We start from the raw sequence: 18,348 nt of genomic DNA, 5'->3' as shown, positions 1-18,348 counted from the left end.
CAATTAAATTTAGCCGGTAGCAATTTGCATTCATCAAATAGACTTTCTTAATGTAAGTGGTATGACATTGTTTCCTTTGTGTCTCTTGCTTTGCGTGTGTGTGTCTGGAAAGAGTGTCTCCTGGGAAATGCTATCACCTGTATAATGGACTGAGGGCCAGCCTCCTGGATAACTACCAGTTACCTGAGATCCAGCGCACTCCACTGGAAGAGCTTTGCTTGCAAATAAAGGTATTCAATCGGACACTCAGTCTGAGCATTTCTGTGCATACTTCATTCACTAAAATACATGGTTGAATTACCCCTCAGAGATCAACAAAAGTATCAATCAAACGATCTAACTATGTTTGAGTCACACTACACAGGTTTGGTGTCAGCAGTAGGTGTGTATACTGTTAAAATGCGTAAGAATCATGCTTGTTGGCAGTTCTCAGAGAGAGCTTCTCACTGCTGTGGTTTTTGGAAATTGGACTGAACATTTCCACCGGTGACTCATTCATGCTCTCCAACACACACACACATTCTCTTCATTACACACACACACACACACACACACTCTCAACCTCTTTCCCCGAATCTGTGTGGCTCTAATGGGGCCTGAAGGCATAGGTTTCACAAATAGTCTCCGGTGACTGTAATAAGCGAGCCCACAAACAAACTAATTGATTAAAAGGGACATTAATCACTGTCATTGTATCTGAGAGGCAGTGTAATCGTGTAATGAGGCCTTTAGCTCTGTCAATTACTGCTTATTTTCACCTCCACATGGCTGCCCAGTCCCAGTTCTCTCTGATGCTCAGCAGTGCAGTGGGCAATGAAGCCTTGGGGTTCATATAATCATTTGTCTGCTTAGATTGTGAGAAGTTCTTTAACAACATGGTCTGTTTATCTCTCTTTTTCTATACACATTTTTTTCTGTCAGATACTGAAGTTGGGACCCATTGCATCTTTCCTGCGAAAAACCTTGGACCCCCCATCAGACAAAGCGATAGAGCTGGCCATCACACACCTGGTGGACCTGGTGAGAGGCTAAAGTGATGAAAGGGAATAATAATTGATAGAATTGAAAAACAGGGTTGATTCATAAGTAAGGGATAATTTACAGTCTGCCATTAACGTAAAATAAATTGGGTAGTCAGGAACCCAGCGCGAAGCAGCCACGTTGCTACTTAACAAATAAATTAAATGGACATGAAAGATTACTTTGAGCGTTGCAAACTAGGTAAGGCATAATCTAAAGTCATTATCGTGAAATAAACCCTGAGATGAAGGTTCCTGGAAACCACTTATTACCAATTCACTAATTAAATGGACATGAAATATTGATTTGAGTGAAACATGCTTTTTGTAAGAGGAAAGAGTTAAGAGTGCTATAAGAAGTGTGAAACACAGGGACATAGGAAATGGCCTGAGACAATGGTCCATTATACCGTAATTATGCTAAATTATATGGCAGTAGCATGCTGTGATTGATCAGAATCAAGTATTCCAGAAAGCTGTGTAATTAAGAGGTGTAATGACTAAAATCAAAGTACTTGGCAGCAACACAATATTTTGAAATATGTCTTTTTGAAGAGCCAACCTTTTCTCTTTTTGTATCTTGTAGAATGCTCTAGACCGGAATGAAGAGTTAACTCCATTAGGATTTCATCTCGCCCGAATGCCTGTGGAGCCTCACATAGGAAAAATGATTCTGTTCGGGGCTCTTCTGGGCTGTTTGGACCCTGTGCTTACTATTGCGGCCAGCCTCAGCTTTAAAGATCCCTTCTTCATACCGCTGGTACAAACAAACCCTTTTACATGATCACCAGCCCTACACAATGTCTGGCAATATTGTCAACTTGATTGCACAGACACTATTTGAAGAGCTGGACAATGACATCACTGAATCAATGATGAACTGACTGTTTATTGTTGTATTCTTCACACCTTTAATAATATCAACACACCTTTTTCCTGTTTAACACTGTAAAGCTGCTTTGACACAATCTGTATTGTATATGGCCCTATATAAACAAAGGTGACTTGACTGAACACCCACCCATCATCAATCCCCCAGATCATTTAGAGCAGTCCCAGAGGGTGTTCTCTAATGAAGGCTTGTTTGACTGATGGATTCATTTATTTCAGGGAAAGGAGAAGATTGCGGACCAGAGGAGGAAAATGCTCTCCCAAAACTCTAGAAGTGATCATCTCACTATTGTCAATGCATTTTGGGTAAGTCTTAAAGAGTTCATCTTCATTAAGAAGTCACTCTCAGATTAGAAGACTCTCAGTTAGGGGTGTGTGTGTGTATTTTTGACAATCCGTTTATTGTTTTGTTTTTTAGGGCTGGGAGGATTCTAAGAAACAGGGCAGCAGGTTTGAGAGGGAATACTGCTGGGAAAACTTCCTTTCTGCCAACACGCTACAGGTCAGTCTTCACTCCACAAATCAAAGAGTTAAACATTGAAGAGAAAATTAGACTCTTTGATATGCACTTAATAAACAAAAAAACCCTTTTGCTTGTTCCTACCAGATGCTTCAAAATATGAAGGGTCAGTTTGCAGAGCATCTTTTGGCAGCTGGCTTTGTGAATAGTAAGGATCCTAAAGATCCCAGCTCGAATATCAACTCCGGTAACTCTGACTTTACTTGTCCATCTAACTAAATATGTGTCTGTTATCCCAGCTGTCCACTTGCTCACATGGCTGTCTGTCATTTTGACTGCCATTACAGTTGGGACCTTTAAAGGTTTGAGCAGTCTGAGTGTGATGATTTGGTCAGCCTAACTTTGAAAAGAGATGAGCTATTTATTTTCTAAACCAAAAAACTAAACATAAGGTTGTCACACAATTGCTCCCAAAAATAAAGATCACATCATTTAAATTTATACTATACTATAAACTTTATACTTTAATTTATAATTTACTATTGTTTATTGTTAGTTTTTTCATAACTAATGTAAATTCATATGCAGAATGCAATATTATACACCTGGACCTGTCAATCAGTTCAGGGATTGACTTCTGCACTCTTCCTAAAACTCCCCTCATAAACAATGCTGTTGTCCACACTGCACAATTAATCTCTTATTTACATTGTGTCTGCATTGTGTTATGATTAAAGCATTCGTGAGAGTGCCGGAATCTAGTTGCAAGGGCAATATCACTGCAATCATGTGGCCAACAGACTGTGAGTGGCTACAATTCTCAGGACTTCAACCTTTTATGCAGTAGTAGTAGATCTAAATATCATGCTGCAATCAACACTTTTCATGATTAGTTTTATCTCTAGGTGTAATAGTTAAATCATAGTCCCTTTAAGGGAAGTCGTTTCACTCGACAGCCATCTTTAAAATGCCTTTTGGGCAACTATTTAAGTCATGCGAGTACAGCTCATATCTCTTTGAATGGGGAAACGTCAAGTTCTATAAAGCTGTTTACCAAGCTTATGAACAACTGCACCAAGCAATAGAATAATAATAATAATCTAACATACCCAAGTGTCTACCTTGTCTGGTGTGTGGGGATATTGTTCTCCACAAGCCAGGCACAGGTTATCCAGAGGTTCTGTGGAAGGTAATCAAGGTGACATTATATTCTTTATCACATGTAATACATCATCCATTTTTTATGAAATGAAGAAAAACCTGATTCATTCAAAAGGCATAGACCCAGGTCTTCACGCATCTGTGCAATGTTTGCGTCTGTGCATGAGTTTAAATAGATGATCTTTCCTTCCTGAGGATATATTACCTGGCAAGACATTGAATTTAACTTTCAATCTTAAAGGAAAAAATCCACTCTCTTATAGTGTAATAGAACAACAGATATCATAGAGTGAAACAAACCAGCAGTGTCCAGTGTGCACCACTGGTCTCTGTCATCTAGCCATTCAGTCAATAGAATAGAGGGGGTTAGGTTATATTGTCTTTTCTATACACACATTTGCCATTAAAACCAGAACCAAAATAACCTGCTGTCTTTATTGTAATCATAAATATAAATATAAATAGTCACATAATTATTTTATCTTTTATCATCACACCATGTTTCTAACCATTTGGAACACTGTATTAAGAATGTTTATATTACAAAAACATGAATTTGTTACTAAAGTTGGGTTGATGTTATATATAAAATAAATTAGGTACATAAACACAAATGTTTGTTGGTTCAGTAAGTTGGAGTGTATCCTCAGGCACATCAACAATTAATAGCTGTAATAATTAAACATAACATACAACACAATCTACAAACTATTGTGCTAAAAAAACCCACTTTGCTTAATATAACAGCCCCAGGCCTAAAGCGTAAGCAGATGTTTGAATAGTTAGTTCTCTTCAATCATAAATAAACAGGGCTTTTATGTTGCGCGTACTGAAGCGCCGCGTGAGCGCATTCTCGCTTGAATTGCGAATAGCAAAAATGCATCATAGACAAATGTTTGAATATTACTGCACATAAAAACAACTGGCGATATAATGTGTATATATAGCAACAATAAATGTATGTGTGTTTTCTTAACTTCTCCAGTACCGACAGCAGAACCGATATTTATCGATACTCTGGTCTTTCATAATTTAGCCCCGAGACCGATTTAATACCGAGTTTTGGTACCCATCCCTAATGATGCTACCCAGTCATAGCAGTGAGCTTTAACATTGAAGTCTTAAAGGAGACACACCCCTTTAAATGGAGTGTTTAAACCAGAGGACTAAAGTAAGGAGTACACATTAAGACTTTTTCTATATTATGACCATTGTTGGTGTAAAAATACCATTAACATTGTAAGTGCACCTTAAGAAACATTGTAAATGTAAAAAAATAAATAAAAATTCATCTCTTGACCCCTGTAACAATAAATATTCTCCCTTATATTATTCAGAGAATGAGAAGCTGATTAAGGCTGTGATCGTTGCGGGTTTGTACCCTAAAGTGGCCAAGATTCGCCCCAACCATAGTAAGAAGAGACCAATGTAAGTGGCAGGTATTTCTCTTATTGCTTGTGTTTTGGTTGTTTTGGTTTATGTGGCCTCCATTCTTTAGCTCATTGAAAAGCCCCGACTGAATACTTACTGAATGTCACTGATTGCATTATCCCAATTAAGACATATTCACAGACCTTTGCTCTGTTGGGAAAGATAAGAGTAGAAAAGCTGAAGAGCAATCTCAAATGATAGAAGCAGCATGAAAGACGTGCATGTATTATCTTCAACCAAATTCAGTAAAGAAACCTTGATTTGTTTATTTTCTTGTTTTTAACACTGATATTGAGAAGTTTTTGTATGGCTCAGTTATTAGCCATGTCAGTGGTGTTTTTACATTATTTTACGTTACAATGCTGAGGTGGTGTATTCTAGTAAGGCGACCAGTCCCGAAATTGTGAGCTTTGTCCCCGTGTCCTGCAAAATGCAAGCACTGTCCCTCATTTCAATTATGTTTGTATTTTTTTCTTCCCTGAAATTGCAATACCACAGTAAGAAATATAAAAATATAAAATGTGATTGCCGTTCGATTGTGATTTAGTCCCACAAATCACATCTACTTATTACAACAGCAATAACCAATTATTAGATTTTTTTTTATTTTGTTCCCCTCCTCCCCTGAGTGGTTTATTGTTTCTGTTTTTTTAGATAAACCTGCCCTTAAATGGCATATTGGACCAAAATGAAATATGGTTTGTTGCTTGACATATTGGTCAGATGGTCACTTCTAAGTGGGCAGTTCAGGTTAATAATGTACAAAGTGGACCAGACTACGCCAATTGTCCAATTCAGCAAAAGTAATTCTAGCCTAAAACTGCCCACTTAGATGGGAATGGACGGGAATCCAACCAAGATGTAAAGTGACTTACTACAATTATTATTTTTTGTTTCATAAGATACTTGGGCAGGGGAAATCTGAAGTTGATGATGCAACAATAGCCCCAGTATAGATCCACATTTAAATGATTTCAAACCGATCTCTGAGAAGAAATGTCTTAAAATTGTGTGTAGACTTTTAATCAGGTCCATTGTTTGGCTGGCTTTATCTGTAAAATTGCATCAATTTTGAAAATTAAATCTTGAAATTATGTTTTTGCAGGCCAGTGAAGGTGTACACTAAGGCTGATGGGAAAGTGTGTATCCACCCTAAATCTGTCAATGCAGAGGAAACTCAGTTCCACTACACATGGCTCATTTATCACCTGAAGATGAAGACCACCAGTGTACGTACATTTTTTTTTTTTTTATTATTTACCCCAAAGTGAGGTTTTGTCAGCTTTAGCTAACAAAATTGTCCCCAATAAACTCACACACATACACTCATGCAGTGTGTTCATTCACTCATTTCAAAGGGAAGGGCTACTGTATATCATTTTGTTGAAGAGCTCTGTTTAGTTGCGAGACAGGATGTGTGTTTGTAAATGAATGCCACTTCTAGTTTAAGTCCATCTTTTATTCAGTTTCTGTGTGCCTTTTAACTGACACCCTCTCAAAAGAGATCAAAGCTCCTTACTGATTCGAGGAGTACCTCCCTAGGATCTCTCTACTTGCTCAATGACTCTCACACGCGCACAGATATGCTGGTCTTTTTTTGCCATAAAAAGTGAAGCAATATTAACTTTGGTGCCGTTCTGTCACAGTGATGTAGATTGAACAGTCCGGTCTTGTGCACCAGTGAAATGTTTGTCTTGTTCTTTTCAGAGAATGTGATACTATAGAGACTAACGCTAGAAATAGAGAGTGAGACCAACCTGTTAACGCTATAGTCAATCTGTGGTTTCTTGCTATTCAAATTATAATAATTTAGACTAAAATGAATATTTAATGCTAATTTATTTAATAGGTTGACCTGTAATAAATAACCCAGGGAGTCTTGCTCAACTCTGACTATATTGCTTAATTTTTCCGTCTTTGCGTAGTCTTTCTCAGCAGTTGCGGTGCTCCTGTATAGCGATGCAGGAAACACTGGGAGAGAGAAGAAAATTACATGTAAAATGAGGAGAAAGTTTTTCAAGAGAGCGACAAGGGAGATGCCTGAAGCAAAGTGGCAGATAGTAAGATTGAAGTGTTAGAGAAAGAGAAATGGTGTGAATGAAGTTTGAATAAACCAGCGTATGAAGAGATTGAGGAATGGGGCAGAATGAGACTGTAGATTGCAACAATCAGATTGGAAGCTAAAAGGTATGTGTGAAGATTGAGAAAGATTGATTCGCGAAAGTGTTTTGAGATGAACCAAATGCAGACATTAAAATTCAGTTCTTGTCGTCTTACATCAGTCTTCTCCTCATTCACTCTCTAAGGACACTGTGTCTGGTCAGAACTAACAATGTCCACAGAGCTGACCTGTGACTGTTACCCCACTGGGTAAACCTGTGCGGATCCTGATTAGGACTTATTACTGTGTTAAGCCAATAAAGAGGCAAGAGCCGAAGACAAGCTCCTCTTCCTCTTTCTTTTCACACACATTTACACTATTCTGTTTCTCTGTGTGTGTGTGTGGATGTTAAAGTATTACTCTGCCATAAAACAGGGTGACATTTCCAATCACAAACACATTCTGTCTCTCCACTCACTGCCTTAAAAAACAGTACATTTAGGGACTGAGACATCTTTAGGGAATCTCAAGATTGCAGGGGTGGATTATTTTTCCATTTGCATGTGTGCCTTTGCATGATCAATTCAGGCCTAGTTTTACAGCTTTCTGAGTAATGATCAACAAGGCTGGTCAGTGACAAAGTCCATGATAAGTTAGCAATGTATATATGATTTGTAATGTATTAGTCTTGATTTAATCTATTTTGAAAATGTATACACTACTTTTCTAGAAATGGTTGTTTTAATGCCTTACATCTCAAACATGTCAAGTGGTGTAACCAAGTAATATTTCTTTATTACTAAGGTCATGACAACAAAATGATTTACTGTTATGTTGATTAAATGACTTGTCAGACAAATTATGTTATTAATATTTTAAAACAAAAACGAAGTAATTTTACTTAAAATATTTTCTTTTCAAGGATATTAGGCTTTTGAGATTTTAATTTTTTTTTCATTCTTAAGAAACCCTCTTAATAAAGAGATGAATTGTATGAAGTAAATGTTTTTTTTCTTCTCTGGATTAAAAACAAAATCCCCCTCTTTTTTTTTTTTTAAGATTTTCCTCTATGACTGCACCGAAGTGTCTCCATTTTCATTGTTGTTTTTTGGAGGAGATATTTCCATCCAGAGGGACCAGGACCAAGAGACAATCGCTGTGGACGAGTGGATCGTGTTTCAGTCCCCGGCACGCATTGCTCACCTTGTCAAGGTGAGCGTTACTTGACATATTCGTTTAAAACTTACGATCATATGCTGCAGAGCACTCAGTGATGGGTTGCAGTTATACTTTTGAGTTTTTTTTTTAATTTAGGATCTGAGGAAGGAGCTGGATGTGTTACTGGAGGAGAAGATAAAGAGTCCAAGTCCTGTGGTCTGGAATGACCGGGGGTCTAAAGATTGTGCTGTTCTCTCCGCTATAATAGACCTCATCACAACTGAGGAAACCCCTGCTGGAGGCCCCAGGAGAGGCAGCCAGTGAGCACCAACCAATAGGAGCTTATTTATTTGAATGACATTCAACCGTGACATACAGAAAAGTGATTGCTGTCACAGCTGTGAGAACACAATGATACTCTTTCTCTGAACTTGTAGGTATTTGTGTAAATACCTACAGCATTAGAAATAAGAAAGATTTTTGGTCTTTTTATTTTAGAATTGGCTTGAGTTATTGTAAGAGTTTCTTTACAGTAATTTATTAAATGTGCCATGATGCAATCAAATTGTCTATGGAGGGCTTCCATTCTTAATCTTGCTATATACACACATATAGGTTAAGAGACATAGTAAAAATTTAAGCAATGAAATATATTTTAATGTAGATTTATAATCAGCATATCAATTTATATTTCAGATTATATAAAGTTCACAATTGCAGATATCTAATACATATTTACATCTGGCATAATTCATGTTAACATTTTCCCTGAGTAAATTCAAAGAGTGAACATCTCTGTGCTGCCATAAAACTTTCCTTCACTTTAAACAGGGACTCCAATTCCACAAAATGCATTGTTTTATAATGAGGTCTGAGCTCACATAAAAGCTATTGGATAAAACATATGGTGTATATTTGTCCTTTGTATGAAGCTACTAAAGTTGTTCCTGTTCTGTAGTGGTTCTATTCATCCAGTCTTCATGTGCTGTGCATTCCTCAGAAGGAGATAGAGCTCTAGTAATGTTCTCAGACATTGGTCTCTAGGCCTTGCAGACGGTCCATCCTCTGCATGTTTTTCTCGATGGTTGCCTGACAGGTGATGAGTTCGGCGCACTCGGCCAGGAACCAGCCCCTCTCTCCATCCCGCAGACGCTCGCCTTCATACCAACCTGAAACCACAACCATATATCAGTTCACCTTGTGTACACAAACCAGTCACTGATCAAAGCAAAAACACTTGAACTACAACGAAACACAATCTGCTGTCAGAGCCATAACTTAGTGATCACAAACATAACTTGAGCCAGTTCTTACTCCCATTCCCCCTTCATTTACATAAACAGTGCATTCAGAAAGTATTCAGACCCTCTTCACTTTTTTCAATTTTGTTATTTTGCAACCTGATACTACAATTGTTTATTTATTTTTTTTCCTCATTAATCTACACTCCTCGTACCTCATAATGACAGTGAAAACAGAATTTTAGAAATGTCTGTAAATTAATTTAAAAGAAAAAACTGAAATATTACATTTACGTAAGTATTCAGACCCTTTGCAACAACACTTGAAATTTAGCTCGGGTGCCTGCCATTTCTCTTGATCATTGCCAAGATGTTTCTACACCTTGATTGGAGTCCACCTGTGGTAAATTAAATTGATTGGACATGATTTGGAAAGGCGATGTCCTAGAGTGGCCCAGCCCCAGAGCCCTGGCTTGAACCCTATTGAACATCTCTGGAGAGACCTGAAAATGGCTGTCCACCGACGGTCCCCGTTCAACCTGATCGAGTTTGAGAGAATTTGCAAAGAAGAATGGCAGAAAATCCCCCAATCCAAGTGTGCAAAGCTTGTTGCATCATACCCAAAAAGACTTGAGGCTTTAATTGTTGCCAAAGGTGCTTCAACTAAGTACTGAGTAAATACTTATGTAAATGTGATATTTCAGTTTTTTTTCTTTTTAATAAATTTACAGACCTTTCTAAAATTCTGTTTTAACTTTGTCATTATGAGGTACGAAGTGTAGATTGAGAAAAAAAAAAAAAAATCATTTAAACAATTTTCAGGCTTCAGTAACAGGCTGCAACAACAAAATTGAAAAAAAGTGAAGGGGGTCCGAATACTTTCTGAACGCACTGTAAAACTAGTAAAAAGGAATAAAATAAAGCACCATGCAAGAGTCTTGAAATTTTAACAATGTGTTAAACTGAAGTAGTGCTGAAAAAACACTTGGTCCACTTCAAACTTCTTTTCCTTTGATAAGTCTTGTGGAGAATTTATAAAAGATCTCTTTAGAGCAGAATGAAATGTTCAAAAATAAAATAGCCTGCTTTCAACTGTCTTTTGTATATTTAATGGTCATTAAAAGATTCACAGGGTCTTTGAAGCCTTATCCCATGAGTCCTGGCCTTTCATCATGAAAGCCAGCCAACAAGAAACAGCCAGAGCGAGACCACTGCTTGACCCTCTGACCAGCACCATCAAAACTGAGACGTTCAGCTGAGCCTCACATTAAAATACATCCCTGTGGTTACAGGACAATAATTATAACACATCGAAAAACCACAAACAGAACTGTTCTCTGGAAAACTTTAACACAAGCAGCGAAAGGTCAGATTTGTTTAGAGAATTTGGAAAATAGAATACTCCAAGTATGAGCTTGAGGAAACACCTTTTAGAAAAGTGGTTCTCAACCTTTTTGACTCCAAGGCACCCCTTTGTACAAGACACTATTCAAATGGCCTCTTATCTAACCTGGGCCCGTATTCACAAAACATTTTATCTTATCACTAAGAGTTCTCCTAAATAGCAGTAAAAGTTTTTAGCTAAGAGTTTTCTCTTAAAACCTATTCACAAAGCTGCTGAGAGAAACTTTTACTAAGGAACAGAGAGAAGTCTTGATCCATAGCAATGAGGTCAACCCTGCCCTTATTCTTAGCTTATGTCAGCATGCTTACTAACTATGGACACAGTGATTGGCTGATAGGGGAGGGGCGGGGTCTCTGTCAGAGATTGATTCCTAGAAATATTGTAGAGCCAACATTGTTGCCATATTCAAACAAAGGTTTAAAAATAAAATTAATTGCCACATTCAAATAAAGATTTTAAAATGCAGGATAAGCGCATTAATTAAACCAGTATATGTTCAGCTAAATGTCAGCCTCTTGCATGTATGCTTCTCGTAGCGGATATGCATATAAACAGCTTTTTAATTAACAAAGTAGAATTATTATGGCTGAAAGTAAGACATGCAAACGTAAAAGAAAACCAAACTGGACGCAAGAACAGCTGTTACTTCTTGCCCAACTGGTTAATGAAAAGGATATAATCAAAAGGAAAATTTGGAGTTGGGATAACCTCCAAACCCTAAAGGTGATACCTTTTTAAAAGCTCATTATCGTCAAATGTTTATACTCTGAGGCAGATTGCCAGAAACAGCCATTTTAGGACAGTTGTGAGTTGGTCTTAATGACTTAGGAGTCCTCTTCACTACTCCTAACGTTTCACAGATTTAGGAGCTAAAACAATTTGTGAAATACTCTTAGAGCAAAAATTTAGGACTCTTAGAGTCCTAAATTTAGGACTGACACGCCCACTATTTTTTAAGATTTTCTCCTAAATCGGCAAGTTAGGAGCTACTTTTAGCCTCAAGATGTTTTGTGAATACGAGCCCAGATATGTGCTTCTGCTGAATTAGAAATAAATATAAACTAAAAAAAGTCAGTTTAACGTTGTACATCTTTTAGTACTCAGTACGAGCCAGAGAAACTTCTGAATCCACTACATTCCTACATACCATCATAAACCCTGAAATGTTTCTATGCTTATATTTCATAATACCAGTTGATAACAGACTACAGTAAATTAGTTTGCATGTTGTGGCACTATATATATATATTTATTTATTTATTTATTGCCAGATATCCCTATGTCTGAATTTTGTATTTGTTCGCTGTTTTTCCATTATATTTGAAAACCTTGGACAAAAAGTGAATGGCAATTTAGACAAATCAAATGTGAAATTCAAACTGAAATTTCATGTTGGTGTGAACAGTCCTTTAGAGTGAAGAATGTGAAAAAAGGAGGATATTCTTACCATCTACTGTCTGTGACACCAACACCACATCAGCCACCTGTAGAGAGAGCTCATCCGGCTGCCTGGACGTGTACGTCCTTGTCACATCAACCTGCCTGGTATCTAATGAAGGAAAAAATTAATGAATAAATCATTAAACACTATGACAGTCTGGAACCTATAAATGCTTTCCCAAGTGTAAGCCTAGGATTTTTTCATTTATAATTTTACCCACAAAAATCATAAGCTTATAGCAAAACTACACCTCAACATGCAGCATGATTTGAGGTATCATTCACATTCATATGTGTTTAGGGTTATAAGTTTAATAATAGTAGTATAGTAGAGTAATAATAGAGTGGTGTCGCTGTAATACACTGCATGGCCAGAGGGTGATGCTGTTTCGCTGAGGCTGGCTGTACTTACTCATTCGGTCATTCTTGTCGTTACTGTTGTTCTGTCCCAGAGCGCTGATCCAGCGAGCTCTCTCGTTACTGTCACAAAGAAAACATACAACATTAACTTATAGGCACTGATGCAGTATTTATTTATTTATTTATTTTTGACTCACACAAGTGTATGTGATGTCTGTTAAAACCAAACAACACAGAAGCTATTCCTTTATTGTTCTGGACATTCACAGACACACACCTCTAGACTCCAGTACAACAGCAGGTAAAGTTACTAGGAGAAACCTGACCTCGGTCCTGAAGCATTCATTACATTCAGGACAAGAAGTGTCTGTTCATTCCTGTAAGCTCCTTTGTGTTTGTTCAGTTTCACTGAGGACATGCCACCAGTTTTACAGAAAGAAAGAATGAAAGGAGAGATGCAGAGGGAAAAGAAAGAGATAGGGGATTGCATCAAATCCTTGACGATTTGATCTGACGTACTCGAGTCAAATTCAGCACAAATATCCCACAATAAACATACCAGAGTATCGAGAGAGTAACGACTGTGACATCTGTCTGAAACTACTTCTCTTTTGTTAAATTAGATTTTCTATTAAAGGCTTACTCCACCCCAAAATGAAAATTTTGTTATTTATCACTTACCCTCATGTCGTTCCAAACCCGTGGAAGCTTCGTTCATCTTCAGAACACAAATTAAGATATTTTTGATGCATTCTGACAGCTCTCTGACCCTCCCATAGACAGCAATGTAATTAACACGATCAACATCAGGAAACGTAGCATGGAGATCGGTCAAATAATCCATGTGACATCAGGGGTTCAGCCGTAATTTTACGGAGCTACAAGACTACTTTTTGTACGCAAAGGAAAAAAATAACGACGGTCGCGTGGGTCACGCAGATACGCTGTTTACGCTTTGATTGGAGCAAAAACAGCATATCCGCTTGACGCAGCTGACACAGAACAGCTTACACTGTTTGCGTTCAGTCGATACTCTCCAAAATGGCACTACGGTGATGCGGAGGAGACAAATTGTTGAATAAATCATTAATTTTGGTTTCTTTGTGTACAAAAAGTATTATTGTAGCTTTGTAAAATTACGGCTGAATCCCTGATGTCACATGGATTATTTTACCAATCTCCTTGCTACGTTTCTGGACGTTGATCGTGTTAATTACATTGCTGTCTATAGGAGGGTCAGAGAGCTGTCAGAATGCATCAAAAATATTTTAATGTGTGTTCTGAAGACAAACCAAGCTTTTATGGGTTTGGAACAACATGGGGGTAAGTGATAAATGACAAAATTTTCCTTTTGGGGTGGAGTAAGCCTTTAAGTTGTGAGAGAAATATACCGAAAATAAGGGCATTTTCAGAGCTGACCTGAAGTGAGTCAGTCAGACTGTGTGATTCTCAGCTCGACTGTGGCGCACACAGATGCCAGTCTGGTTTTACAATCTGAGCAGACAGCCTGAGCTGACCAGCTGCATGAGTCACGCTTGGCTCATTCCGGTCCCATTTAAAGCTGAAGGGGTCACAAAGGCCTCTCGCTTGTTCTATTACCAGAAACATTAATGAGCTTGAGTGCGGTGTGATTCATTCATTGACCAATTAGTGTTTAAAGAGTAATTAGTGTTTAATAGAGTCGCTGACAAAGGGTAGGAAAGAAGATGAGAATTTTTTAAGGCTGAACTCCAGTTACACATGTAAAATAAGTGATTACGAATAGTAACGTATCTAAAATGACAGACCAGTTTCTTGAGCAACAAATCATTCTAGCATAAGTTCTGAAGGATCATGTGATCCGCAGAAATATCTGCTGAAAATTCACATTTTAATGACATTTTAAATTGTAATAATATTGAACAGTATTACTGTGTTTTATTGTTTATTTTACTGTAGTCTTGTGAGAATAAGATACTGCTTACAACAAATTATGATTTTTTTTATTATTATGTATAAAACAGCACTCAAATCATCAATATGTGCCTGAACTGTCGCAATAAGGAAATGACAGGACATTGACGTGACAACCACGTACACACATCCCTTACACATTTATTGTGCATGTCCAGATATTAAATATACGAGAAGCAAACTATGAGAACAAATATGTTCAGCTGAACCCATCTCCCTCATCCTTGCTCTGCAGGGTGTGTAGTTAGCGTGGGAAGAGCAGCTGTTTATTCACATCCCTGGAATCTGAGCACACATGATCACAACAGATAGCAAATTCCTTTTTGCTGCTCTGCATTACACCAGCTGAATTACTAGCCAGTGAAAGAACAGTATAGCAAAAAAAAAAAAAGAAATGACAGCTTCCACTTCCACCCTACATAATGCTCTTAACATTAATTGAACATTGTGGTTAAAAAAAAGTTTTTCTTGAACAATAACTTCACGTTCCTTATTGGTAAAAAAAAAAAAAAAAAAAAAAATTAATTTATTTTAGTGGTAAAAAAATACTGTAAACTGTAGCTAGAGCTATGAAGTTGGCTCTAAGACTAGCAAAGTCCACACTACAACTATAATGATAAAAACGTCATAAAATCAACATTCACGAAAGAGCTGCAATTGCTAAAACTTTAAAAATCACAGACATGATCATAAAACCTGGACAGTTAGACCTTCAACGTGAACGTCATCATCTGCCCTGGTCAGCTTAATCACCTGACTTGAAAATATCAAACCACTGGGAACAGTTTTGGAGAGAGGAGTGGGAAGCAGATTGCTTCCTTCAACAACACTGAAACAACTGGCAGATGTTTTGATGGACGAAATTTCACTAGACTACTCAAAAGTTGTATGAATGTCTATGAATGTCTATTTCCCAATCCCGTAACATGCATTTAAAGAATAGATAGGGTGATTTTACATTTCATGCCAACTTCAACAACTTGAATCTACCAAGCCTTATTTTCCAAACACCAGAAAGGCAAGCAGCACCTGGAAGACCTCACATCTCCACTGTCTGGTATCCTGCATGCTGCACTGCTTCAGCAAGCTCCCACATGTTTACTACAGCTGAAGGCCAAAATTCCACACCTATCACCTTTAAAGATTATTTTACATGAGGTGAAAAGTCAATGAAGGCATCAGAGCACCAGTAGAAGGCACGTTTGGAAGTAAATATTCAAACTCGCCCCTGAGGCACAATAAGGAAACAGAGGAATATCTAAAAAACATGAAGATGAATGAGGCATCTTGAATGAGGCTTATTCAGACAAAACCAATGCATTATGTTAATAATTTATACTACCCGCTTAGTGGGCAGAGAGAGGCCTTTCAAACACAATATCGATGGTAACTCCTTCTGAATACTAAATGAGGCACTTAGTGAGCCTGCAGGGGCCACTGCATCGAGACAACTCAATTTCCTGAAAAAGTGTTTGGCCACCTAAGGATGGAACAATATGCCGTTTCTACAGTGAGCATAGCACAAATCGACGTAGCTGATGACATCACAATGGACTCCAAAATCATTTTCTCAGAAATGAAGAGTCAGGGGCTTTCCATAACAATAACACTCATGCATACCTGCCATGGGGGAAAATTGTGCCACTCACACTCAAGAGAAAAGTTGGTTTAGCGGTATCGAGCTGTGTTATTAGACACTCAACTGGGTGGAGCCTGACAGAGGTCCAGAAATGTGCGAGAACTTGTCTTGGTTGACGAAGTTTGCTCAGAAGAACTACAATCATCTTGACTCTTCACCAAGAACAACAGTAGATAGGCATCTCTGTTATGTAAGTGGATCGGCAACATACTAAGCTATAATTACACTCTCAGCAACAGATAACATGTTATCTCACTTACATGAACACAGTCAATCTATGGCTGTGTTTTGAAACTTAGTGAGCTGCCTATTAAAACAGCAACTATTATAAAAGCGTTTTTCCATTTAAATTTGCATTTATAAATGAAAGTAATGATCTAACTTCTGCTCAGGTTTATGTGATCCTCAAAATTGAAAAGCTCAATTGAAAAAAAATAAAAAATGTAATCTCTTTAACAGAATACAATGTTATCAGAGAGAAAGTGAAAGAGAGGGAAGAAGAAGAGGGAGAGAAAGAGAGAATGAAAATAGAATAGAGAGGCAAAAATACGATCTTAGGCTGATGATACATGGATGATCTTTTTGAGCAATGTTGCCGTCAATGGGCAACCAGGTGAGACACAGGGCCCACGACCCATCTAAAGTATCCAGATAGAAATTAGTTACCCATTCTCAGTGAGGAAAGTGCCCAAGCAACACTGCTCTAAAAAGTTGCCCCGTGTATCATCAGCCTTAGAAGACTTAAAGTAAAATTTCTGCAGATAGTGCGGTGATGGCTTATGCAAAACTCAGCATTACAATGTTTAGAGCATTGTGAGTGGTTGCCAAGGGGGAGTTATATGGTTGATTAGGTGTTCTGAGTGGTTTTCATGTTGCTATGCTGCTGCTAGGGTGTTCTGGGTGGTTGCTAGGCGGTCACTTACTGGCTCAAGTCAACAGAACTGTCCAAGTCTCTCTGATATTCTGGTCTTTCGCTACGACTCTTGTCTTTTTAAACTGTCATTTCTAGGCCTTCTTCTATCCAAACGCAGCACTGAGAACTTATGATAAAATTGCATGGAGCCAAAGCATATTTAACTGGATGTCAAAAGTCTTTAACTGCTCTTTAAAGGTCTGTACCATTCCTCAAGCTTTTAAAGCAAATAGGTTTAAATCAGACACAGTGGAGCCTGACAGACTATATTTAAGTGAACAGGTTATTTACATAGAGAATAATAATAATAATAATACATTTTATTTGTAATAAGCCTTTCTTAAACTCACAGCGCTACAACATGTACAAACAAAATAACAAATCAACCAAAACTACATAATATCAAAATAAAATCACAGTAAATAATCACAAATTAAAAGCTTTACTAAAAAGATGCGTCTTAAGAAGTTTCTTGAAACAATCCAAGGAAGCCGCATTCCTAATGAACGCAGGTAATGCGTTCCATAGCTTAGGCACGTTATAGGTTAAAATCAGAGTTTTAAAATCAATACGCGATTGAACCGGGAGCCAATAAAGTTGCTGGAGCACTGGGGTAATGTGATGGCGTGCAGATGTATAAGTCAAAACTCGCGCAGCTGAGTTTTGTATATATTGCAATCTCTTAACAGAACTTGCTGGTAAACCCCCAAAGAGAGAATTACAATAATCAAGCCGTGATGTGACGAAGGCATGAATAAGCCTCTCAGCATCAGGCCTGGAAAGAAAGGGTCTAATGCGAGCAATGTTACGAAGATGGAAAAAAGCAACTTTAGTTATGTTTTTGAAATGAGAATTAAAAGTCATCATCAAAAATAACGCCTAAATTACGCACCTGGGCATGAGGAGATATTTGAGTATTGTCAACTGAAAGTTTAAAATTACTGCATTTATTAACATTAGATGGAGTGCGAATTACTAAAATTTCGGTTTTAGAACCATTTAGCTTTAGAAAGTTGTGTTTCATCCATGCCTTGATTTCCAACAAACAGGCAGAAAGAGTCAAAGAGGAAGTAGTGGAATCAGGCTGAGTGCTAAAATAAATCTGGGTGTCGTCCGCATAACAATGATAACCCAGGCCGTACTTCTGAATAATCTGCCCAAGAGGTAGCATGTAAA

The 18,348-nt window shown here is 37.7% G+C and overlaps 2 protein-coding genes across 6 annotated transcripts in view; one reads left to right on the top strand and one right to left on the bottom strand.

Annotated features, from left to right (window-relative positions):
* Positions 1-9,118, top strand: part of dhx36 (DEAH (Asp-Glu-Ala-His) box polypeptide 36) — a 35,086-nt gene extending 25,968 nt beyond the window's left edge. Inside the window, exons 16-25 of the mRNA XM_079374416.1 lie at positions 113-230; positions 922-1,020; positions 1,606-1,779; positions 2,130-2,216; positions 2,329-2,412; positions 2,518-2,617; positions 4,869-4,959; positions 6,068-6,191; positions 8,123-8,275; positions 8,378-9,118. Of these exons, the coding sequence (XP_079230542.1) occupies positions 113-230; positions 922-1,020; positions 1,606-1,779; positions 2,130-2,216; positions 2,329-2,412; positions 2,518-2,617; positions 4,869-4,959; positions 6,068-6,191; positions 8,123-8,275; positions 8,378-8,545 (1,198 nt within the window). The 3' untranslated portion in view covers positions 8,546-9,118. The remainder of the gene's footprint in view (positions 1-112; positions 231-921; positions 1,021-1,605; positions 1,780-2,129; positions 2,217-2,328; positions 2,413-2,517; positions 2,618-4,868; positions 4,960-6,067; positions 6,192-8,122; positions 8,276-8,377) is intronic.
* The window catches only part of LOC306843130 (rho guanine nucleotide exchange factor 26-like), a 70,117-nt gene continuing 60,620 nt past the window's right edge, over positions 8,852-18,348 (bottom strand). For 3 of the 5 annotated variants that reach the window (XM_079374417.1, XM_079374420.1, XM_079374421.1), the window contains exons 14-16: positions 12,720-12,787; positions 12,315-12,416; positions 8,853-9,390 (exon numbers count right to left, since the gene is read on the bottom strand). In XM_079374417.1, the coding sequence (XP_079230543.1) occupies positions 9,248-9,390; positions 12,315-12,416; positions 12,720-12,787 (313 nt within the window). In that variant the 3' untranslated portion in view covers positions 8,853-9,247. Of the gene's footprint in view, positions 9,391-12,314; positions 12,417-12,719; positions 12,788-18,348 lie in introns of all 5 variants that reach the window. The other 2 variants (XM_079374418.1, XM_079374419.1) reach the window with 1 other exon arrangement.

The sequence above is a fragment of the Barbus barbus genome (genome assembly GCF_936440315.1).
Source record: "Barbus barbus genome assembly, chromosome: 23".
Lineage (NCBI taxonomy): Eukaryota > Metazoa > Chordata > Actinopteri > Cypriniformes > Cyprinidae > Barbus > Barbus barbus.
The sequence above is the reverse complement of the archived record's forward strand: the minus strand, read 5'-3'. Positions and strand labels throughout refer to the sequence as shown.